The sequence below is a fragment of the Pongo abelii genome, chromosome 11 (assembly GCF_028885655.2).
Source record: "Pongo abelii isolate AG06213 chromosome 11, NHGRI_mPonAbe1-v2.0_pri, whole genome shotgun sequence".
Lineage (NCBI taxonomy): Eukaryota > Metazoa > Chordata > Mammalia > Primates > Hominidae > Pongo > Pongo abelii.
Genome location: NC_071996.2, coordinates 43,344,822 through 43,371,816, shown reverse-complemented (window position 1 = coordinate 43,371,816; position 26,995 = coordinate 43,344,822). Strand labels below are relative to the sequence as shown.

General features: G+C 34.5%; 1 protein-coding gene across 1 annotated transcript in view; it reads left to right on the top strand.

Moving 5' to 3' along the window:
- Nucleotides 1–26,995, top strand: part of LRP1B (LDL receptor related protein 1B) — a 1,899,171-nt gene that overhangs the window by 1,130,461 nt on the left and 741,715 nt on the right. The window contains exons 16-18 of the mRNA XM_024243817.3: nt 8,993–9,133; nt 13,482–13,607; nt 20,854–20,970. Of these exons, the coding sequence (XP_024099585.3) occupies nt 8,993–9,133; nt 13,482–13,607; nt 20,854–20,970 (384 nt within the window). The remainder of the gene's footprint in view (nt 1–8,992; nt 9,134–13,481; nt 13,608–20,853; nt 20,971–26,995) is intronic.

The window sequence follows — 26,995 nt, the reverse complement described above, 5'->3', positions numbered from 1 at the left end:
ATTAGACATAACAATTAGACATTGTTACATCTTCTTTAGGTATTTGGAATAATACCCTCAGTTTTAAATTATTTTATTATTATTTTGAGTTCCAACTACTAGACATGAGGACTTTGGTTTCTTTTCTACTACTTTTCTCATCTGCTTCAATTTCACTTATTATAAAATTAGCATATCTGACCAAGAATATGACTTTGAATTACCAAAAATAAGTCCTTTTTTTATAAAAATATTTTTGACATTTATATTTAGTTTGTTAATTTTACAATATTTTTAGGCCTAGATCAGTGTTTCACTACTTGTATTGCTTAGTACTTAAACTTTTAACACTCCATTGTTCATTTATTCATTTCACTGGTGTGTAGGGTAGATGGAATATATCTTGAAATAACTTCTTCAAGAAGACTATGTAGAATACAGTGGACCCTCTGTACTGAACACTTACACTTTCTTTCTTGTAATTATTTCTTAAGCAATATAGTATGGAAACTATTTACATAGTATTAGCCTTGTATTAGGTATTATAAGTAATCTAGAAATGATTTAAAGTATATGAAAGGATATATGTAGGTTATATGCAAATACTGCACTATTTTATATAAAGGATGTGAGTATCCATGGATTTTGGTAGTTATAAGGGATCCTGGAATCAATCCCCCCTGGATATTGAGGGATGGCTGTACATATTGATGAGTTCGAAATATGCCTCCTGTGCATTTTTATGTAAACAGCATTTCTTCTGCATATTAATTCTTGGCTGAACAAAATCTCCCTTTAAAATTCTCCAAATTTGTACCTATTCTATTCTGTAATTACATACTTCAGAACACAAATATGAATTTTACCCTTCTAGTAAGGTTTTTTTTTTCTTTAGTAATGGAACTTTGTAAATTGCCTGTAAGTTGATTTCTGTGGAAGATAGTTCTCAGAGGTAAACTTTCTCTGAGTCACCAGGTGATTGTTTCCGTTTCTTTATTCTGTGGTATTATTTTTTAATTCATATTTTATTGTTTATCATCAGAAATGAAAGAAACCTATCAAGATCCACAGTTTGCCAACAGGCAGGGATTAAGCATGACTTTGAACAACTTAAAGTCTGCCAAGTTGGCTGCTAGGCTGAATCTTATCTTAGTTACTGGGAGAAAAGATATGCTTTATGTGTACATTTGCTAGTTTAATTTTTCAGTTTCTACCAAGGAGTCTTTTAAAGTTGTTTTCCCGGCATAAAATGAAATTTCTGCTAGCCCAATTGAATGACTCTGACATTTTGAAAAGATGAAATGTCCATGCACACGCATATGCGTGCACACGCACACACACAGTAGCTTTCGGGGACTTCTACCTGGTCTCATCATGCCTTTGCTCCACCCATAAACTTCCTCTTAAAGATGGCAGGTAGCACAAAAAGTGCTCTTATTTTGGTAGGTACAGACCTTATAGTCTGTGCTGCAGGAGCAAAGGATCTCTCTGCCTACCTAAAGATGGACAGGCTTTAACTATCGCAAGGACAGAAAACCAAACACCACGTGTTCTCACTCATAGGTGGGAATTGAACAATGAGAACACTTGGACACAGGGTGGGGAACATCACACACTGGGGCCTGTCATGGGGTGGGGGAGGGAGGAGGGATAGAGTTAGGAGATATACCTAATGTAAATAACGAGTTAACAGTTAACGGTTGCAGCACAACAACGTGGCACATGTATACATATGTAACAAACCTGCACACTGTGCACATGTACCCTAGAACTTAAAGTATAAAAAAAAAAAAAAAAAGATGGACAGCTTACAGGCTTATTCAATTTCCAGTGGCATAACTTAGAAAGACTCATGAATGAATTTTTAAATCTAGTTCTATTGGCCTTGCAAAAAGTGAAAGTTCCATTACGATAATGTCAATACAATGATCAAGAGGCCAAACTCTCAGAGATCTGGTTAAGTTTTTATTTTTGTTCTTTATCATTGTAGGAAGTTACAGGGGGAGGGGACTTGCATTCATCATGTACTGATATTTGAATGGTATTTTGAGGTTAAAATTTTCTACTTAGTTTTTTAATTTCGGTTATGTGGATCATAATTAGTGGATCATTGGCCTACAAATTATATTTCCTATTTCTTTCATTCTTATGCTCCATTAAAAAGATATGGGTTGCTTTTAGGTGAACATATCTATATTGATATATCTATATTGATATATGATATATGATCTAGGAAAGATATTGACAGATTGATAAATAAATGAAAAAAATCAACATTGTAGACTACAGGGAAAAGATGAGAGGAAAAGCACTATCAATATAAAAGTGAGCTGGAATAAGCAGAAGTAAAAACAAAAAGAATTATCACTAAAAAAATCTAGGAAGTAAAATCCTACAAAGACTTTATCATGACTTAAATGAATTGTTATATATATCAATTTCCTATTTCCACGTACATTCTCTGGCTCAAAAGAAAATGAAATATGAGTTACAAATCAGTCCTCTGTGAGTTTAAAGCTTGCTACTTTGGCCCACAGTGTAAGTGGAATGTAGGAAGCAAGGCTCGCTGGGATATACACTGACCCCTAACCTAGTCTCTAGTCCCTGAGGAGAGAAACCTGTGGCACCTCCACCTGTACTTGTAATAGACACATCTAAAGCCCTCCTATACCATATTTTGGGTATCACCAAGTCAATGGAAGATGCTTCTCCTCACATCCACTTAAGACCCTGAGACTGAAAAATTGTCTTAATTGCTCACTTTTATATTTAACTGACTATTACACCTCATAGTTACATCTTATCTTTTGATCAAGCTTGTCCTTTATGTTTATTTTAACAAAGTTCACCTGTGTTTAAATATCATGGTGGGAGAGGACACACAGATATATTTGCTTGGGTACTGTACTCTATTAGAAATGGCCCTGTCTGGCCAAGTGTGGTGGCTCACAGCTGTAATCCCAACACTTTGAGAGCCTGAAGTGGGAAGATTGCTTGAATCCAGGCATTCAAGACCAGCTTGTGAGATCTTGTCTCTTGAAAAAAGAAAAAAAAAATTAGCCACGCATGGTGGTGCACACTTGTAGACCCAGCTACTCAGGAGGATGAGGCAGGGGCTCTCTTGAGCCTAGGAAGTTGAGGCTGCAGTGAGATGTGATTGTATGTGCCACTGCTCTTCAGCCTAGGTGACAGAGCAAGACCCCATCTCAAAAATAAATAAATACATAAGTAAATGGTCCTGTCACCTTCTCCAGTTCCACGAATGGGTTATCAGTATTGCTTTTCCTCAGCAGTGACTACCAGTCCCTCCTTTTTTGTATCTCCGACCTTTCATCCTTACTCTGCCTTATGTAGTTTCTTCCTTGCCCTAATTGCCAAACCAAAAACAACAAAACATGTTCAGTAGTTTCTTGGAAGCCACAGATACAAATATCTTAATAGGAAATCTGGCTAAGCACACGCTTCCGTAGCACTTGAAATGATTCAGATTGATGCTTAACAATGGAAAAAAACAACAGAAAGAGAAGAGTATTTATTTCTAAATAACCTAGGCTATCACTGCATATCTATCTCTGTGTAAATAAAATTTAAATGACTTTGGCTTGTAAGGAAATACTATATACAATGTTGTTTACCAAGCTGATGTTAGAAAATCTGTTATCGTGGTGGTACACATGTGATTTTATACCTGGTGAAAGTTAGAGAAATTTTTTTCTGAGACTGTTGCTCTCTTTCTAATATCTATAATTCATGCATGAGGTAACCCCAATGCAATAAAAGGGTAAAGAAAGAGGATTTTGTCTATACTCATTGCACTAGACAATGTTAAATCAACACAAATAAGTGCTTATTTGAGAATTTGTAGCTGCATTTGGCTGTTAAAAATTCTGCTATATCTTCTAATATAGGCTGCAACTTGCCCAGGTTCCTTTCAAATATATTAGGAAATATTAAGGGGAATAATATAGTAACTCATTTCATGCAAAGAAAGGACACAAAGTATGTTTATAGAAATTATTTCAGTTCCTTTTTTTTTAATTGTAAACGTTTTTCAAAGATATGTTAGCCTTAGTTTGCAGATGAAAAAATTAAACTGCAGACAACTACAAATAGAATTCATGGTTGCTGAGTACAGTAGTGCATAGGAAATATCAGTATCCCACTAACCTCTCGTTACTGTTGATTCTTCGGGATGTCTGATTTAGTTCAGTCTAGATTATAGTCACGTGAACTGGAATTATCTGGATTAACTGTGCAATCTGAGTCAAACAAGCAAAACAAAGCTGCAGCCATTGTGACATGATCTTCCTGGTTTCAGCCATCCTTGTTAAATTGACATCAAATGAACAAAAACCCACTGGCAATTGTTCAAGCTGGACTAAACACCAATGACTGTTTCTCAGTGAACTTGCAACAGAAGGCTATGCCAGAAAAGGCATGTACCCAACAGAAAAATATTGACATGCTACATGATTGATTAAGGATGAATTTCTAACGCCATGCTTGGAAGGAATCAAGAATGAGAGTAGGCTGGACTCTTTGTCTTTTTGAATCTTGTCTGTCATGGTCAAATCCTCTCACAACTAGAAATGATGTCGATTGTAGCATAGTAACTTGGAACTTACTACCCCTGAGAAGCATGTGTAAAGCTAGGTGATCAATTACCAAGCAAACTTTATATTTCTCTCGACATGTTTGTGGGAAAAAAAACACAACATAGAATATTAATAAATGAAGACATGAACAATCCCAAAAAGTAAGTTAGATTCCAAAGACAGTGGGTCACTATTAACAACAACTTCCAAAAACTCCAGCAAGATTATTTTGTCTAAAGAAACAGTAATTCTTTTAATTCTTCTTTAGTGGCCTAAAAATAAGACAGAATTTTTCAATGTGTGTTACTCCCAGGAGAGCAACTTGAACATTGCAAAAACATTGGTTATCCAAGGGACAGCATTGCACAATTATGTGTCAATGGTACTCTGTGACCTTTATCACCTTCTGGAGCTCCAGATATATTCCTCTGTCAAGAAACAGGACTTCACTATGGTGAACCATTTATCTGCTTGGCTGTGACAAGCCTTATGTTCTAGGATATATGCAATCTAATGTGTAGTAAAAAGTTTAAGGCGGTAAAAAATTTAGAAGCCCATCCAGATGAATATTTATGGCCCTCTGTGCATAGGAACTCACAGAAGATTATGTACCACTTAGGTTGGCTGCTCAGAAGACCACTCTATCTAATGAAAGGTCATCCTGCTATGATCTAAAGGAGAAAAATCAAAATCTATAGCATCATTTTTCACACAGTCTTCCGATGTAGGCGAGCTTATATAAAGAGATCCAGCAAACCATAACTTCATGTTTTCTTTTTGGTTCTTTCTCTCTCCCTGCTCAAATAAAGAGGCAATAAGAGATTCTGGATGCCCAAAATGAAGAAATAAACAAACAAATATTTCTCAATATTAGAGAAGCAGAAACAATAGAAAGACATTTTATTTTTTTTGTCCCAGGACAAATGCTATTATGACTAAATTATAATTCCGATGCAGTTGACAGCAAAGCATCAATTGAGGGAAAAATTAATTTAGAATAGATCACCACACTGGGTTTGAAAAGAAAAAGCAAAGTCAGAAACATCAGAACTTGTTCATGCGCACCACAGGTTATTAAACTGAGGTCAGGAATATGTCTTGAGTCCAGAAGCTGAGCTGAGTTCCCAGTCTGAGATAATTCAAACTAAAATAAATTAAAAAAAAAAAAAAGTTTATTATCAGCATTTCCTATTTCCCAACATTATGACCTGGGCATTATCTCCAGCCAGTTTTTGCCAAAAAAAAAAAAAATTCTGGAATGCATATTTTCTTTTGTAGTGCCTTGGAGATTCATGCATAGGCCTTCTGATTTCATTGTTCTCACAGCAGGTACCACAGGGTGTGTAAAAACGAATAGTTCCATGACAAGTATACCATGATTCATGTTATTTTACTTTTGATCCTGGTTAAATTGTAGGATTATTTATTACTTTGTCAATTTCTTATAGGTGAGATCATACTGTAGAATTTTTGCTAGAAATGGTTCTGGCAGTAGAATTACAGGTTTTGTATCAGTTTTCAAATGCATAGTTCAAAGCGCAACTCTGAAGTAAAGCGTTCAATTCCAGCACTTGTTAATATACTAAAAGCAATTTTTGGCTGTGCTCAAACACCCAAGTGCTATATAGATTCAGTCACATTATGCATTGGAACAAAATAATATATATAGATCTTTATATATTCACCCTTTTGAGTGTAGGTGGAACTTTGTCTCTCTTCTTTCTGTCTACATATCCCTTTGTCTTTATCTTTTATCTTTTTGTCTTTTGCAACTTTATCCATGTCCTTGGGTGATAAAAGAAGAGAATTAGCTGCTTAGCCAGTTGAAGGGATGTGGTTTTCCTGAAGGATTTATTCAGCTCCCACAAATAGAATCTCTCACTACAATAATGCCAATCTCTGTTAATTCCAGTAATCAGTCAACAAATAATTTTGAGCATAAACTCTACAACCTGTTCTGTTCTAGGTAATGTTCCTTTCTGTATGTGAAATTCTTCTTTCTACATTCAAGAAGCTCCTCAAGTGGAGATATCATAATTTGTAAAAATTAATTATAAAACAAATGCTTTGTAGAGACCTTGTTTAATGCCGGTGAAAAGACCATGCATTTTGAACTTCTAAGCTGCTGTCTTATATCTGGATTACCACTTAGCACATTAAATGTTTTCTTTATAACGGATATTGCTAGCTAGCCTATTATCATGAACCTAAACAAACCTGATAGTCTGCATTGATAATGTGGTTTCTTTGTGATATAACTACTGATTACATCTGGAAGGCTTGGGCAGGGCTAGAATTATTATAATTAATGATGCTTTACACTTTGGGAGAATTTGGAAATCAGAGCTAAGAATAAAAAGAAAAATTCTTATGTCAAGAACAATGAAGAATCTGAGATTTTACCCTGATGGCAAGCTAGCATGTTAGCTTGAGATTCATGAATTCTGGTAGAAGACACACGATTCCTGGATTAGACACAAAGGATTTTATCCCTCATGCCACAGCAGGCCGTATAACATTCATGTTTACATTGGTTCTCCTTGACATGCCCCCCTCTACCCTTTTACAGTCCGTGAAACACAAATCATTTACTGTAACCATTGATTGCCACATATTCTCTTCTCTTCTCTTTCTAGACTATTTAATTCACTTAGATACAGAAGAATAGTAAGACTCAATTTGCGAATAAATCCCACTTAACCAAATTCCTAACATTTGTTTAGAGAACCTGGAACATATGGAGAAAAAACACTGCATAGAATCCCAATACATAAAAAGATAGTTTTGATTAACATAATACTTCTAGAACCCTTAAGTGGGCCTGAGTTTTTCTCCTACTTGCAGACCAGCAAAGTGATTATAGCCATCAAAGCTGTGTGCTATTGCATTGTCTTTTTATTTTAATTCTCAGTGTACTTATTTATAAGATGGAGGTAGTAAAATTCTTTGCCATATATGTCTTATAGGTTATCATAATGATCAATTAGACTATGAATAAAAGCTCTTTGAAAAGCAAAACTACACACCCAGCATAAATATAAAGTGGTATTGTGTTATTGTTGCTAATGTTGTTGTTACTTTGGTCAGCGTTGTTTAAAATAACTCTTCAAAGTTCTTAGTTGTTAAAAGTCAAATAAAATACATCTTACAAAGATACATATCTCTACTTAAAATGTTTTATCTGGGAAGTAATAATTGCAGTTTGGGGCACACCCATAGACTAGATGATCTTCTGCATGGCCGAAAAACAAAGAGAAGGTTGGAAGTTTTCTAAAAAAAGCAGAAATGTGGCACATTGTTTTGCAAGAAAGCTTATTGGCACTATTAAAGTTCTGGGGAGCTCACAAACTCTGATTGGTGAGTGACAGAAGTGAGTAAAACTAGTTTTAGAGCTGCGGCAGGTTGTTTCAGTAGCTGTTCAATAAAACTGGTTTCAGGTTAAAACAGACAGTTCCAGCATCCAGGCTTGCAGAGAATTACATTCCTCCAGCGTGATATGTGCCCTGAGTGCTTTTTCCCCTTCACTTCTCAGTAGTGTTTTAGTTGTATACAGCAAGAATAACCCAATTTACATGATCAACTTTCACACAGTGGAATACTTGTTGCCAGAACAATTGAAAATTTTCTTTTTCTCAAAGATGGCTGTCACCAGAATGTTTTATAGTTTCAATTAAGTTAAATGAGACAACATTTTGTTATTATAGCAAAATTTATTTCTGTGTGTGTTCGATTATAGTAAACTTTATGAGTATCACATATTTTTGAATTTAAAGTATGTAAAATTTTAGGACATTATTGTATATATTTAAGGTGTACAACATAATGTTTTAATATACATAGTGAAATGGTTACTATAGTCTAATTAATATATCCATCATCTCTTATAGTCACACTTTAGTGTGTGTATGCGGTAAGAACACCTACAATCTACTCTCAGCAAATTTCCAATGCATATTTTAACACAATATTATAACTATAGTCTTTGTATTGTGTATTGGATTTGTAGACTTATTCATCCTACCTATCTGCCACTTTGCGCTCTTTGACCTACATCTCCTCTTTTCCTCTCCATTACTACTTTATTTTCTATGTATTCGGCTTAGAAATTGTGATACACACACACACACACACACACACACACACACACACACACACACAGACCCTTACCTACCAACCTACATGTATAATGGAATATTACTCGGCCTTTAGAAAAAGGAAATTCTGTCAATTGCAACAACTTGGATGAACCTGGATGACATTGTGCTCAATAAAATAAGCTAGACAGAGAAGGACAAATACCTCATCCCACTGATATGTGGAATCTAAAACAAACAAAAAAAACTCTACAAGATTTAAATTTTAATGGACTGACTGTAGCTAGCATTGTTCATATACCTTGGGTTTTTTTTTAACTCTAGTTAATCCTGGAGAAGTACTACCTCGCATATGTAAAGCTGGAGAGTTTCGCTGCAAAAACAGACACTGTATCCAAGCTCGGTGGAAATGTGATGGCGACGATGACTGCCTAGACGGAAGCGATGAGGATTCAGTAAACTGCTGTATGTTCTCTTTCAAGTTACCTAAAAATTGTATTTTCCTGAGTCTTTGAGTGTGTGAATTATCAAGGCAGTTTGTGACAATCTGAAAATATCTTTGATGCAAATTGAACCTGGTTTAATTTTTCAGTCATCCTTTTGCATAAAGAGGAGACCATAGATTGCCTGCTTTGCACAGTTTCAAAGCAGTTTTTCTCATCCTTTTCCATCCTTCATATTATCATTTTAGTTGCTCTAAGAATTTTCTCCTTTTACATTCCTTGATATCAGCGCCACCACGCCACTCTCAGAGGTTGCTGTAGGGAAATTCTTTGGATTTTTGAATTTAAAGATGTGGAAAATAATTTAAACTCCCTCAAGACAAAATTATTGGTACAGAAGGTCACGATCCACTCCACTGCTCTTTGGCAACAGAGCCTTGAAGAAGATCCAAGGAAACAGACATGGGTTTGGAACATGTCACTCTATAGCTTCGCTGTCTCAGGACATGGTAGAAAACACATATGGGCACTCAGAAATCAAGGTTTGACTTTCCCCTCTTTGGCTTCTATTTAATTATTTATCATCTGCTGGGATAGGAATAGTTTCGTGTTGCTAGTAGGCAAAATAACATTTCTCACATATGTGTTAGGAAAACGTTTGGGGAAGTACATTAAATAATGTTTTGAGAATATATTTGATTAGAGTCACTAGCTAAGTGATTTTGAGAGATATAAAATATTTTATATGAAAAGAAGGCATGTGTTGAACAAATTTATCCTTGATCTTTTTATCTGACCTAAGTACATTGTTTTTAAAATTTTTTTTCTTTCAATAAATGTCCGTTTTTAGGTCTGAACTAATGAGAGTCAATTGACAGTCCTTCATTTCCCTTTTCTAAAAATTAATATACAAATAAAGTTTTAAAGATCTTTTTTAAGAATGGGCAAAATTAGTCTGGGCATCCATGTTATTCAAACATTGATGCTTTAGGACAAAAATCTCAAGAATATAAACTTTAAAAATTATTTTCAAATTGTATATTAATACATAACACATAAATTAGAAGAAATGCATAAATATAGGACTATATTTTCTCTTGATTTCCAAAATCAGGCCCTGACTTCAACATTATGTACTTCTTATTTTCAGCCCCATTAATATCTGTCCTGCAAAGTTTGAACCCACAAAAAAAATTTAAACACTAGATTGCTATAATTAGTCAAGAGTTTTGGAGAGGAACCTTTCATCTGAGGGTAAAGGGTATTTTTGTCCTAATTTACATAAATGAGTATTATTTAGTGATTAATTGCCTCACTTCTTGACTCACAATCAGAACTCTTATTTATTTATTATTACTTTTAAGACTAATCAGTCAAGTGCAGTAGTGAAAAAGAAGGAAAGAGTAGAACAGAGTTTGATTTGTAACTAAGTGTGAAGAGTCAAATTGAGATAACTCATTACCTTTGGGCCAGCCTATTTGTGGTTGTGATGAATGCTCCCTATATATCAGCTTCCTCTGTAGTCAACTTTAAATGCCTGAGCAGAGTGCAAATACTGCATCACAGTATTCATGTATTGGTTCCTTAGGTCCACGTTTTCATCAGTGTGACTTGTATCTTCTAGCAAATTAACAAGAAAACTGACCTCCTCTGTGGGTAGAAGAAGCATTGCATTTGTACTGTTAATTAGAGTGTTAAAATTTCTAGTCAGTCATTTTATCTTATTATCATCACTCTTCAATCCATCACACAAGCCATGGTGTTTTGTTTTTTTGTTTTTTTGGTTTCCCCCTGGAGAACTCTCTTTTACTTATAGTCCACACTCAATTTTTTAAATAAATCCTATTTTTTCTACTTCCTAAATAATTAATTTTTTATGTTTACCTCCTCTCAATTTTCATCGGCTAAATTAGGCTTTCACCTTAGATTAACTCAGAAAATGGCTTTCTATTATGCATGCCACTATTCCTCCCTTAACTTTAGCCCATTTTCCACACTATTTTCAGAGCGATATTTATAGAATAAAATCTATTCTTGTAATTTCAATAATTCCACAACCAACAAAATAAATTCTAAAATCTGTTGACTCACATATACAATACTTCCTGCTCTGTCTTGTATTTACATTTTTAGTCTTTAGTCTATTACGCATCCATTTACCCTTTTTATTTTTATCAACTTGAACTATAAATCTCCAAAACATGTCCTGTTTTTCTCCTCTGCAATACTGCGCTGACTGTTTTCTGTCTAAGGAATTCAACTTAGCTTACCATTACCTTCTTAGGAAAATCTTTTTTGACTCTCAATACATCCATTTGGAGTTAAACATTCATCTCCTGTACAATTCTTTATTATAGTAGTTGCCAAACCAAATTGAAATTATTTGCTTACTTATTTGGTATATCTAATAGATTAATATTTTCATGAGAAGACACCTTATGTTGTAGTGTTATGTAGTCTCTGGGTCTAGCACAGTGCCTGGCACATGGATGAGTGGGTGATTAGATAAGTGAGGCAATAAGCAGTTACACACCTCTGACCACCTTCCAGCACTGTGTCATCTTCCCTAAGCATTGCAGTGATTCTGAGCAACATTTTATTTCTGAGATCTCGTGGTTAATATTCTAATACTACATAGGTAATTTCAGAGGATTATTTTAAATATGAAACACCCATAATCTGCAACCTTGAATTTTGTTATTCTACTTTCTATTCCTTCAGTGTTTCGGCTCCAAACCAAAAGGTGTTTGAATTCCTGTTTATTACTTTATTGTTGAAAATTGCAAAAGTCCTTGACTAAGCCTCTCTGAAGTACATATGTATAATCTTGGTACTTTAAATTGTTGGCTCTCTAATACATCAGATGACTTATATTTCTCTCGGCAGTTATTCTTGCTAAAGTCCCTGAAGTGAGTAGAAAATGTAAATCATGCTCAAATACCAGAGAATATAAAGCTTTTCTCCCTATTTTTTGTTTTTTTTGTTTTTTTACTATACATCAATAAAAACTTTCTAAAAAGTGATAAAACCACATATCAACAAAGCTGCTTTAAAGAAAAACTGTTTTATAAAAACTAACTGGAAATGCACACATTTGCTATGCAACAAGCATGATAAAATGACAATTTTTCAAATTCTCAGTAAAACAAATATAAACATTTGTTTTTATCATACGAAGTGTAACTACTGGGCATAAAGAAAATTACGCTTATAAACAGTGTTGAAATTGTGAAACACATATTGAAGAGCATGCCAATTCAGTTAAGAATTTAGCCTCTGGAATGGAGGAAAAATAATCATAGAAGGTTAACATTAAGATGGCCCTCCTGTTGTGCTTGGATATTGGAAGTTTAATCCTTAGCTATGCGCAGCTTCCCAGATGAGGATTGGTCACCTCCTAAGTATTTTCTGTGGTTGCATGTTTGTTTGTACTAGGGAAGAAAACTCACGATGATTTTTTTTTTTTTTAAGTAATACAGAATCTCATAGTTAACATCAACTCTAGGTCGCAAATGATGCATTTTTCTTTTCTGTGTTTTCGTTTTCTTTTCTGTGTTCTTTCCATTCCCAAGAAACACTGGACAGAGAGTAATAAAAATAGGCTTATTTAATATGTTAAGAAATATTTGAATGGTTATGTGGTTTAAAAAATATTTTTAATATATATGACTAAATTATTTTCAATACATACTTGTTATGTTTAACATTAAGATTTGAAGTTAATTTTAAATGCTCTTGGTAAAAAACTTTTAAGTGAAATCTCCAGTTGGTATAAGGAATGAGAAAACAAACTTAGTGATACAGTTGGTTTTATTTTTATTTTTATTTTTTTGAGATGGAGTTTCGCTTTTGCTGTCCACAGTGATCAATCTCGGCTCACTGCAACCTCCGCCTCCCGGGTTCAAGTGATTCTCCTGCCTCAGCCTCCCAAGTAGCTGGGATTACAGGCATGCACCACCATGCCTGGCTAATTTTTTGTATTTTTAGTAGAGACAGGGTTTCACCATGTTGGCCAGACTGGTCTCAAACTCCTGACCCCAGGTGATCCACCCACCTTAGCCTCCCAAAATGCTGGGATTATAGGCGTGAGCCACTACACCCGGCCAGACAGTTGGTTTTAATGGAGACATAAAAAAAGAATACATTTCCTTTTATTTAAGATTTAATTACTTGATGTTTTTTATAAAAGCATTAACATTTTAACAAAGTGAATATTAGTATTTGCTATTAAATATAAGGCAATGAATGACAGACTATGACATGTATTGTACTATAATATTATTATTGTAACTTTTCTGTAACTATCATTCAAAATATTCACAACTTTATCCAATTTTAAATAATTAAACTTGCTTCCCCCTCCCTCCCAGTCAATCATAGCTGTCCTGATGATCAGTTTAAATGCCAGAATAATCGCTGCATCCCCAAGAGATGGCTTTGTGATGGAGCTAATGACTGTGGGAGCAATGAAGATGAATCCAATCAAACTTGCGCAGGTAAAGGTTTGCTTGGATATACACGTAAATCTCCTCCAAAGTTAGTCTCCATAAAAATGCAAGTCAATGCTTTGAACTAAGCTGAACTTTCCTAGTGCTGATGATCTGATTATTGCAGTAGTAAATGAATTCAGAGTTTGATGCCACAAAGGCTAGAATACAAATTATCTTTTACTTAATCTTTGGACATTACTCTGCTTTCCAGACTAATTTGGCACTTCATCTATCCATATGGGTTGACTGTCAACACACTACTTGTACAAGACTTGTCCCTACTAAATCCTACTTGGCAGTGGAGGTTGATGTTTGCTAGCATGCTGTGATATAGGCCATCTCACAAGGAGGATTTTTTTTTTTTTTTAACTTGAGAAAATAATTTATAAATTTTATTTAGTCTACTATAGAATACCTCTGTGAATAGTTTTCTATTCATGCACATTATTTATGTGAAGTAGGTTTTTTTCCCCATGAAATCTCAAGACCACTAGCCTATTTATATTTCCATATAATCTACTCTATTGTAATAAATCTTTGAATCCCTAGCCAGATTCTCATTGAATGGAAATACACAGTTTGTGGTATAGTTTACAACAGAGTGCCAGAAAGGTCATTATTAATCAGATAAATGTTGAAAAATGATACTGACTAGCAGCAGCCTAGTGCTTCTTTTTAAATGATAAAGAAAAAAATCGTGTATTTGATGACTCATATTGATATGATTCATAAAAACTGATTTTTTAAACCATTATATAGAGCAACATCATAACATATTAACCACCCCATCAACTCTTTCTGTCTTTGCCAAAATAAGCCTTACTCAATAACAAGTGTTATAAATTACTAGTGAAAAATACAGGGCAGCCTCTAGAGAAAAGACCCAGGGGTTCAGAAGACTGGTTTCCATTCTTGGTCACCACCAGTTTTTTTCTTGGAAAGACATATCTCTCTGCACTTTTGATTTCCTTGTGCTTTTTTTTCCAGCACGGTAAGAGTATTAACTATAAATTGTTTCCAGATTCTCCCTATCTACAAAACAACACTGACAAGAGCAAACCAGTCACCATTCCATAGTCCTAGTCTATGTCTTCCATTCAGCTTTTTTCCATACTGACAAATTTGCTGAAGATCCATGGGCCAGTTATTCTCCTGTCCCCCAATTAAAAACCTGATCTGACATTTTAGAGTAAATGAATGTTTTGCAAGATCTTTTTGTCTCATAGCAAATCTTTTGTTTTACAAAAGACTTTCTAAGAGAAAAGGACCTCTAGAGACCATCCAGTCCTAAGTCCCTACCCTCCAGGCTATCCATCTTATAGATGGGCGTGGGAGAGGGAACTTGCCTAAACTTACATCATTGGTAAAAGATCAGGGGAAACTTGATCCAAGAGTTTTGTCTCCAAGGTCATTTCTCTTTATCCCAAATGATATTATCCTGCATATTAGCTAGAATTTTAGGTATGGTCAGTTTAACTTAGCTCATGTTGCCCTTGCCATATGATTATAATTTGTAATGAGATATCTTTCTAAATGAGTGCAATTCTTCTTCTTTTTTTAGACAGTTTTGCTCTTTCTCCCAAGCTAGAGTACAGTGGCATAATCTCAGCTCACTGCAACTTTCGCCTCCCAGGTGCAAGCAATTCTCATGCCTCAGCTACCAGAGTAGCTAGGACTACAGGCACACACCACCATGCCTGGCTTTTTCTTATTTTTAGAAGAGAACAGGGATTCACCATGTTGGCCAGGCTGGTCTCAAACTCCTGGCTGCAAGTGATCTGCCCACTTAGGCCTCTCAAAAGTGCTTGGATTGCAGGTGTGAGCCACCATGCCAAGCCCAGTTATTATTCTTTTGAGGTTAAGATTCAATTCACAGATTATGCTTTATAACATCCTAAACAAACATCTGTTTTCATCTTAAAATAGAAGGCATTGCTGGCTCAATTTATAATACCATGTTTACTTCATTTCTGTTAGATTTTTAAAATCTACTGGTTTCTACATGGTTTTTAAAGAAGCATTTGTGATTGGCTAGCTCTTTATAGTAGTAAAAGTAAAAATGTTTATGTATAAGAGCAAATAAAACAGTTTTAATTATTAGTTGGTGCAAAAATAATTGCTGCTTTTGCCATTATTTTCAATGGCAAAAGCACAATTACTTTTGCACCAACCTAATAAGATGTCTAAAATACTCAAGTCCTGTGGTCTACTAGGAAATAGAACGTAACTTACTTAAATGCCACCTTAAGTGCTACCAGATGAAGTCTGCTGCTCACTACTAAATCTTTTTGTCAGTATATTTATGACAGCTATTATAGTCACTGGACACCTTAAGAACTTGAATAAAAAGAACAAAGATAAAAATAAATATGCCTTTTGCTTTGTAAGCAATGAAGTACATAGTCATGTTACAATGTACCTCCATTTCACTTCATCAAAATATATAAACAGGTCACATAGCTTACCATACTGGGAAAAAATGGCACATTTATATAGACCATATTTCTTTCTGGATTTCAATCCATTGCTAGATATAGGTGAATACATGGACATATATGCTATATAAAAAGACTTTCCAATGGGGAATTACTTTGCTATTGAATCCACCATCCTGTAGCTGTTTGCATTGCGATTATTTTATATCTAAAAGAAAACCCTTGTCCACAATAAGCCAATTTCCTATTTTTTCTAAAATTTCTACTTCATGAATTTATTTACTTCATTAAATATCTACCAAAGCACTGGTGGTAGAATGAAAGAAAATACACAATGCCTTTCCTCAAGAAGCTAAGAGTGAAGACTGGAGAAAGAAGTGTAAGCAGGCCATTCTAATGCAATATTCAAAGTGCTAAATTGATCCACATGGAAGCACATAGGAAGAGTAAGGAATTTAGTCGTTAGCTATCTGGGAGGACTTCTTGAAGGAAGCACTGTATAAGCTAAGCCTTATAAAAAGCTTAAGAAAAATTCCTAAGTGGCAGTTCCAGCCATTCAATTAGAAAAAATAAAATAATCTGGTAAAACCCAGCATTGGCAATACTGTGGGAAAAAGGAATTGTCATACATTCTTGCTGGATATGTGAATTGATTTTCTATCTTGGAAGGTGATTTGGCCAAATTCAATAAATGTGAAGATGTGCATGCCTTCAACTTTGTAATTCTATTTCTATGTTGATAATCTAATACCTGTGCACGAAGAGAGAGATGTGAATAAAAATTTTCATTGTCTTGTGCTGTAATAGTGAAAAACAAACAATTGAAATGTCCATTAACAGAAGAACGGATAGATATTTTGTGTTCTATTCATGAAATGCTATTCATAATTAAAATAATTGAACAAGAACTCAAATATCAACAAAAATGAATTTAAAAATAAAGTTAAATTAGATGAGATACTCTCATCCAAGGAAAAAAAAACACTAAATTGAAGAAAATAAATAATACTATTTATATGAAGATAAAATATAAAATAATTTTATATAGTGTTTATGAATTCATAAATAGGAATAGTATTATAGTATGTCCAGAAATTAAAAAAATAAAAACAAATTAACAGTAGTTACCTCTGAAAAGAGAGGGAGGGAAATGTGATTGAGAAAGATTATGTAGGAAATTTCAAATGTAAGTACATACATTTTTTTCTTAGATAAAACAAAAATAAAAATCTGTAACAAATATAGAAAAAATAAGATTTGATATAGCTATATAACAGTAAACTGATGTTAATGATATTATTTCCTATACCTTTCTAGATGGTAGAAATATTTCACTGGAAAAAAAAAAAAAAGAACAATTGACCAGAATAGATTGTCCAGGGTGCGGTGAAGTGAATAATAAGAGAAAGGGTTGGAGAATTTGCCCAGAAGAGGAAACAGCACATACACAGGGGGCTGGAGCAAGTGGACACAGTCAGGGTGTCGGTAGCCATTCTCCGTCAACATCCAGAATATTGTTGTCTACTTATGAGGGAGACCCAGAGGCTGAAGATGAAAAGTAGCTAGATTTGAAATTATTTTTCCTCATAGTAACATGATCATTCCTTATATTCAAGCCTAGACAGTTTCATATCAACATTTCTCCCCATCATAGTGCTCTGGTTAGATTATATAATATTTGCTCTTCTCACATCCTCTACCAATTATAACTAAATTCATACTAGATAAGTATAATTGATTTTTAAAAACCCTAATGTATTTTAAAAAAATAGACTTTTCTTTACAAAATAATAGTGCATTTTGATATGACACTAAATAAAACTAAGTAGAATGCTTTGATTAAAATACAAGAAAAGTGAAGTTTAGGAATAGTGCTATGCTCTAGTCTCCTCTTGGCTGTATGGTTTGTGTGCCTTGTGAGAATTCTCACTGTTACATGGCTATAGGAGAAGCATGATTACAGCAAATCTCTGATTCAGCAGCTAGATAAACAATTCTCTTGAAGGAGGTATAAATTTCTTCCTCCTTAGAGCAGCATTTGCCACAAAATTAGAGTCCTATGGGGCTGCTCTGCTAATCTTGCCTCCAAACTAACTTAGATCGGATGGAGACAAGAGATGAAAAAGTGAATGTTGTGAGTTTGTTTTCAGAAAAATTCATTGATTAGAAAGTGATAATTTAGTCAACTTGATTATATCATATAGATAAACAGTCCTTGGGGGTTTGTGGAATAAAGCATCTTTCTCATCTGAAATCAGTTAAAACTGCCTGGTAGACTAAGTGAATAATTTTCTCCATGATTAGAACAGACAATGAATTCATACATCTTCAGGGCGTACTTTCCCCTCAATAATAATCCAGTGAATACTCTTTGGAATAATAGGTCATAACAGTTCCTCCAGCTTCAGAGTTAATGAGGTAACACAAATTCCCACACCATCACAATGTGAGATGGGTCATACACAATATGAGACAGGTTCATAGAAGTTCTTTCTCATTTTCCTCTCTAATCATCATAGCTTTCCTAATGAAAGAAAACAATCTGATAAAACTTTGCTAGAATTAAACCTGAATTATTAGGCGAGAATACAGTGACATAAGAATGTCAAATAAAAGAACATTGGTTTTTGATAAATTTAATATATTCTTATTACAGGCCAATTAGAATTTAAGATAGAAATATGTGATAATGTCTATTTATATAAAGCAAGAATATAGAAAAGACTGAAGGAATGAAATAGTTAAAGAATGAAGGAGGAAGAAAGGTATGGAAAAGAAAAAGAAAAGAGAAAAAATAAGGGAAAACAAGGAGGCAAGTTACGGTGAAAGGAAGTAAACAAGAATTGAAAAAATGCTGTTATTAAATTTCTCTTAAAAGATAAAAAGGTATTTAATGTAACCGGTGAAACAGAGATATGTAAGGGAAAAATTATTAATCTCTCTCACACTTCTATTTTTACCCCTTCCTATCAAGTAAACTAATGACATTAGATTTTGTGTATATCTTTCTACATCCTTCTCTAGGTTAATACAAATACATGTATAGTTTTTTTCTCAGTAGAAATAATTTTATAACAATTATCTAAGAACTTTTCATTTTAGTATAGATGACAGAATAATTTACCAGCAAATCGGTGGAGTTAAATGAGACAATATAGAATTATTTAATTTTACTTGTAATTTTAACATTAAAAACTTCAGAAGCATACATGTTTGCTGGAATATTTAAAATCTGTTGATTTGAAATAAATGATGAATTTGTAAAATGGAAAAAATCAGATAGTGCATAAAATATTTTAGATTTAGGAACCTTATCACATAAGCAAAGCAAAATATATACTATAATAATTTTCCTGATATTTCTAATTTTAGACACTAAGACTAGGAACAATCTAATGTATCAAACCAAGCCAGTAAATTTTTCATTTGTTTTTCTTGGATAATCTTTAAAATATTCACAAATAATGAATATACATCTTAACACTGCAAGTGCACTTTTCTTAAAAGGATAGAACAATGTGTATATCTTTTAAGAAATTATTTTCAATGATTTCTGAAGCCCTAATTCACAGAACCCATTTTAGTGCGTTTGATTGAGTTGGCTTTGCTCCACTCTTTCTTATATCAACCATTAGTACCCAAGTTCACAAAGTGTGTTGATGAGGCAAACAATGGTTCTGAAACCTAGGAAAAAGGAAATCTATAAACTCAGCAAGATTCCCTTATTGTAGCCACTGACACTCAGACCCCAATTATTCATTATTTGTTCAAGCCTCACTTATCCACAATTTTCACAGGACTGAGTATCCCTTTCCCAATATATCTCATTTTTTTCTCTAGTCCAATGAAAGGAAAGGGTAGATGGGATATCGAGGCTCATAAAGACATATTTGTAGTTCAGAGGGACAAAAGAAAAAAAGAAATGAAAATCAGATGATAAAAACAACTAAGCATGTCATTACCAAAGGCCTGGGGGAAGAGGCAGGGAAGCTATTTAAGCTTTCATGCTTTTTAAAAGTTGCCCTGATTATACTAGAAAAGGATTATCAAATTATCCTCTTGAACATAACCCCTTTTCTGAATAAACCACTGCCTCCGGCTAACACAGAAAGCAAGATTCCATGTTTGTGTTCATTGAAACCCTTAAGAGAGCCCAAAGCAAAGTTCATTAACATACCTTGATTAAAAAGTCATACTTTTTAAAGTAATTGTGCTGAAAAGTGAGTTAAAAAAAAATCTTAAGGCCAAACGTATGTTTTAGAAAATATTTTCTGCACTCTCACTGCATACAGTACATCATTTAGAGATCAAGAAATGAATGCATTAAAAATGTTAGAAGAATAAGACAATTTGACCCCGTGATTAGAAACTAGATATCCTGAGATCGTCTCCAAATAATGCCTTCTACAATACTACAAAAAAAGTTTTCTTGGTTTATTAGCAAATGCTCTCCAAAATTCTTTTTTTGTTAATTAAGAGTTGGATGAAACTTAATTCAACCTTATATTCATAAGCATGTGCTGGGCAAAAGTTTGAAATAATGAATTCATAGCTTCATTTATGGAATTGTGTGAGGATTACTGACTATCTTGTCATTTAGCAGTCATTGATAATTGAAGGGCAAAGCATGTGAACTTTAGAGAAGGCAAGCAAGCTGGTATTCAGAAGCCTTAAATAAAAATGGACTTTTAAAATATTTTATTTTAATAGAGAAATATACTATCTTATGTATGAAAGGCATATTGCATGCTTAATTATATCCTTGATGTTCAAAAGGCCTCTAAATTGATTTTTTGTATATTAATTGATCATCATAGCCAGAACATGCCAGGTAGACCAGTTTTCTTGCGGAAATGGGCGTTGCATTCCCAGAGCATGGCTGTGTGACAGGGAAGACGACTGTGGTGACCAGACAGATGAAATGGCATCTTGTGGTAAGTTGTGAGTGAAACATGTTGTTATTAGAGATTGTGTCAGATACGATATCCTATCACTACACCCTCCTTAAAGGGCTTTTTATTTCTCTATGAATACTGGTAAAAGAGGCAGAAGATATGGCATTTTTGTTACAAACTTTTAGACCTGCTTGTGCGCTTTAATGATAACTTCTGAATAATTCCTATTTGTGAGGCAGAAACAATATTCTCAGCTAAAATAAATGGATTTAAACATTGCAGATTTTATTAGGAAGTGGTTATTACAAGGCTAACAGGACAGTCTCAAATGTTCATTATAAATCTTATGTCTGTAGTGATTAAACTTGTCAAAGAGAATAGTTCATGGAATAACATTTGGGGTAAGGGAGGAGGACATGTTTCTTATTGGCATGTATATGTTATCTTCTGGAAAGAATAAATGATTCAGACTGAGATTACATAATTGGTAAATCATCGTTTTCATTTCTGTAGAGTCGTATGATTCTGACTGACAAACTCAATATTAGTTTAAGATAATATTTTTGTTGATGGCAAAATGCCCACTTTCAACAGATTCTCTTACTTTTGAAAATAGTAAAAATGTATTGTCACATGAAGTTGCAAATTTAATTACTCTCGTTGTACTCATATATCAGTATGTTTAGTTATCATTTGTCTCAATAATGTCTACTGAAACACAGTAACAGAGTGAACCAGGCTTCCTAATACTTGTGCTTTATTTCAGTCATGGCAATAGATTTTTTAAAACTACTATGGCAAAACTTTACCCATAATTTAGACATGTATAGCATATTTATTAAAATATAATGCAATAAGTATACATTTAAATAATTTAACACTGTTATACTTTTAATAGTAGAAAAATAAGGTTTTTTTAACCCTTCCGTTTATTTATTTTTTCTTTTTTTTAATTCCAATAGTTTTGGGGGTAGAGGTGGTTTTTGGTTATATGGGTAAGTTCCTCAATGGTGATTTCTAAGATTTTAGTGTACTCATCACCTGAGCAGAGTACACTGTACTCAATATGTAGTCTTTTATCCTCTACCCCCTTTACAGGTTTCCCCCTACCAAGTCCCCACAGTCTATTACATTGCTCTTACACCTTTGCGTCCTCATAGCTTAGCTCCCAGTTATAAGTGATAAGAAAACAATATTTGGTTTTCCATTCCTGAGTTACTTCACTTAATATAATGGCCTCCAGCTCCATCCAAGTTGCTGAAAAAGACATAATTTTATTCCTTTTTATGGCTGAGTAGTATTCCATATGGTGTATATGTACCACATTTTCTTTATCCAGGCATTAGTTGGATGGGCACTAAGGTTGGTTCAGTATCTTTGCAATTGCAAATTGTGCTGCTCTAAACATGTGCATGCATGTGCCTTTTTCATATAATGACTTCTGTTCCTTTGGGCAGATACCCAGTACTGGGATTGCTGGATCAAATGGTAGTTCTACTTTTAGTTCTTTGAGGAATCTCTAAGCTGTTTTCCATGGTATTAACCTCTCAATTTAAATGCCTGTATTTGGAGGATGCTTACCTAAAATTTTCTTATGCTAGACTATTATGTCCCTGTAAACATCTGAGTATATAACCTCTGAATAAAGTATAGATAAACATTGACATAGTAAAGAAGGCAACAGCAGTGGTATGGAAGAAAGCACTAGAGAACCACGCAATAGACAATAGCATATTTTACGTATATGATAGAATATCTGGAGCCTGACCAATAAAGTGGGTTGAGCAGTGTATTCTCTCTCTTTTCCACTATCCAGACTAATTGTGTGGTCCTAAATCTGGCTGCATCTGCTGCTTAGTTGCTCTGTATTTTAGAGAACTTGATTCCTTTCCACAGTGAGCATACTCATTCAGAGAATACCAAAAAGGTAATAAGCAATCTAATAACATTAAATACAGAGAGGCCCTGGAATCAGAGTCTCAATTCGGATAAGAAATGTCATGAAAACAATTAGGAAAAGAAAGTATGAGCTCATTAAAGAACTTCTATTAGGTCTTTGATCTGATTTTCTCTTTTTTTCTTTTAATAGGCCTAGGACAAGACCTGTTTCTTTATTTTAATAACAATTTAGTTGAATCAAAGGAGGAAAATACCTAAAATTTTATATAATAATCTATATAACTATACCAGCAAACTTGTATATCTTTTATGAGGTGAGGCGAAGAAGGGTTGGGAGGGCTGCCAGACACATATTTTTCTGTTAAATTTTTATAATAACAAATCTACAAAGAATATTTTATGGTCCAGATAAAGGAATTGAAACTTACAGACTTTTAGAAACCTGCTTGAGATCACAAAGCTAATAAATAGCGGGACCAGACTATTAATCCAGGCATGCTTACAACTAGAATCCAACCATTTGAGGCTGACTTTGTTTTGTGATCCTGGCATAGGGTGCAGATAATGCCGTTATACTTCAATGACTATCTGATTTAAATGCACATACACTTATAGTAGGTTTCATTCCTTGTTGTGTTGGTAAATGTTTTACCATTTCCTGGTGAGGAGGAACCCTGATGTATTGTTTGTCTATTTGTGTGCTGTAAATACTCCCACCATAGCCAATATCAAGTTGCCAGCATGATTCTCTGAATGTGGAATTAGGCTGATATGCAGTAACACACTAGTATGTATTATTTCCACTACTCAGATACAGCTGACACAGATAACTTCAAGAGCAATGTAGTAAAATTATCAGGAGATTAGAAGTCTCAGATATATATTACCTTTGTTTTAAACATTATATGTTTAATTGTAAATTCATAAAAATTATTTCTTAAAAAAATAATGCCACATGCTTTACAGCTGGCAAATAGCATCACTGAAAATTGAAAAATAGGCTCTCACGACCAGGTGTGGTGGTTCATGCCTGCAATTCCAGCACTTTGGGAGGCCAAGATGAGCAGATCACTTGAGGCCGGGAGTTGGAGACTAGCCTGGCTAACATGTTAGAACCCCATCTCTACTAAATATACAGAAATAAGCCGGCGTGGTGGCACATGCCTGTAATCCCAGCTACTTGAGAGGCTGAGGTGGGAGGATTGCTTGAACCTGGGAGGCAGAGATTGCAGTGAGCTGAGATTGTGCCACTCCACTCCAGCCTGGGTGGCAGAGTGAGACTCTGTCTCAAAAAAATAAAAATAGGCTCTCAAAAGCTGGTACAAGAGGCCTGCAGCACACAACTGGATATGAACACATTGTAATGATTTAGCAGCTAGACAGTTTGGTCCTGAAATATAGCCAGATTTTACAGAGTATCCGTAAACTACCGGCATGGGTTAGTATCAGTACCATTTCTTCTTTACAACCAAGGAAACATGTTTTACCTCAAACATGTTTCTCTCTTCAGTAACACACATTTACCTTTCAGATTGTTATTTAAAATCAAAATTTACATCAGAAGAGAAGCTGACAAAGTCTAGTAGGCACAATTTCACTGTTAAAGTTATAAGAAAGAATGGCACAGATCTCTGCAATAGAAATTATTCCTGCACTGCATACAAAATGACAAGGAGTGCAGTTTTTTAAAAAGCACTCACCCTATTTGACACTATACTATAAATAAATATAGATTCAACTCATTTCTAGTTTTATTATAAAATTCATACTGGCCATATTTTGCTTTTGTCATTGGAATAGCCCAGATTCCCAAAGGTTTCATCATACCGGAAGATGCTGCAATCATTTTTTTTGTTTTTACTTTTCAGCTTCATGAACAATCTCTGTTAGGTTTATGGCTACTGTTACACATTAAAAATAATATTAAAATTTGGATTTAAAAACATGCAAAGCCTATGATTAGAAATGTTTCTGCTGGTAATTAGGAGTTGAAGGTGCTTCAGCTGAGGGTCAGGTTTTCACTGGAATTTACTAGCATCTATTTTCAAACCTAATTTATTTTACTTGCATTTGCCTTTACAAGTTAATTGCACATTTTCGGTTGAGATTATATGTGGGCGCACATTTACATTAATTGGGAAGGCCCTCTGAGGATTCAGCTTTAATCTTTAAGCAGTTGTTTAACTTTTTTAGTAGTCTTCACATGTGGAAAGAAGAATTTGTAAATTGATGATGCAGACAAGAGAAGACATATTCAAATTGTGAAGCCTGTGTTGAAAGTAGACCTTGTGTCAAGGAGTTGGATGGTTAATTTAATTTCAAGGATAAGACTAACATTGGTTCTCAACTTAAGTTGTCAATAAAATAATTACCAGGGGAACTTTAAAATCACCTGCCCATACCTCACTCCAGAGCAATTAAATAGAATCTCTAGGAGTGGGACCCAATAATTAGTATTTTTAATGCTTCCTTAGTGGTGAAATGTGTGATCAAATTTGAAAACTCAAGACATACATCAGTCTTTTGAGGAGCTTGTTAAAAAACAGAGTGCTGGGCCCCATTTCCAGAGTCTCTGATCCAGTCAGTCTCAGGTGGGACCCAAGAATTTATATTTCTATTAGGTCGGTGCAAAAGTAATTACGGTTTTTACCAGTATGGAGAACAACAACAAAAAAACGCAATTACTGTTGCACCACCCTAATAACAAATTCTCAATTAATGCTGATCCTTGTACCATGTGTATTTGATTTTATCATCTGTGCACTTATGTAACATAAGAATGTTTATATATGCAAAACTAATTTAAGTTGGAAGCAATTATCCTTACAAATTTCCTTCCCACATGTATTAGTCCATTTTCATGCTGCTGGTGAAGACATACTGAAGACTGGACAATTTACAAAAGAAAGAGGTTTAACTGGATTTACAGAAGCCTCACAATCATGATGGAAGGCAAGGAGGAGCCAGTCATAGCTTACATGGGTGGCATGAGACAGAGAGATTGGGCAGGGAAACTCCCCCTAATGATACCGTCAGATCTCGTGAGACTTATTCGTTATAATGAGAACAGCACGGCAAAGTCCTGCCCCCATGTTTCAATTACCTCCCACTGGGTTCCTTTCACAACATGTGGGAATTCAAGATGAGATTTGGGTGGGGACAAGCCAAGCCATATCACCATCCTCAAATTACTACATTAAATATAAGGGCATTTCATGATTAAACATAATAATGTTTCAAATAATGATATGTTTTGTCCTTTAGACAATTTATAGTCAAGTATCGTTGTTCATTTTAAACTTTAACAATCTTTGGCTTGTTCTGTCCTCCAAGTATCTCACTATAGTTTATTATGTTTTAATAAATATACCTTAATGTAAGTTGGTAGTACCTAATTCGTTGGGAGCCTTCAACTTTGGAAATTACCTAAAGTTTGTTAGCAGATTGAAAGGTAGTTCAAGCTGGGTGTGGTGGCTCACACCTGTAATCCCAGTACTTTGGGAGGCTGAGGTAGGTGAATCACTTGAGGTCAGGAGTTTGAGACCAACCTGGCAAACATGGTGAAACCCCGTCTCTACTAAAAACAGAAAAAAAATTAGTGGGGCGTGGTGATGCATGCCCGTAATCCCAGCTACTCAGGAGGCTGAGGCAGGAGAATAGCTTGAACCTGGGAGGTGGAGTTTGCAATGAGCCGAGATCGCGCCACTGCACTCCAGCCTGGGCAACAAGAGTGAGACTCCGTCTCAAAAAAAAAAAAAAACAGAAAAAAAAAAAAGATAGTTCAATGGAGTAGAAATAAAAATCTACTGAAGTTTGCAAAGTTAACATTACTCAATTTTATGGATATTGATCTTTTAAAACCATGTAGATAGTAGGATTTTGTCTCTTGTACTTATAATCTTACTTGTAAATGCTCTTGTAATCTTGTTATCTTACAAAATTACAAGAAAAGAGAAAAGAGAGGATAGTAGAGGAGGGGGTAGGGAGAGGAGAGGAAAGGACAGGACAGGAGAGGAGAAGAGAGAAGAAGAGAGAAAGAGAAGAATAGGCGGGCATGGTGGCTCATGCCTGTAATCTCAGCATTTTGGCAGGCTGATGCAGGTGGATCACTTGAGCCCAGGAGTTCCAGACCAGTCTGAGAAACGTGGCCAGATCCCATCTCCAT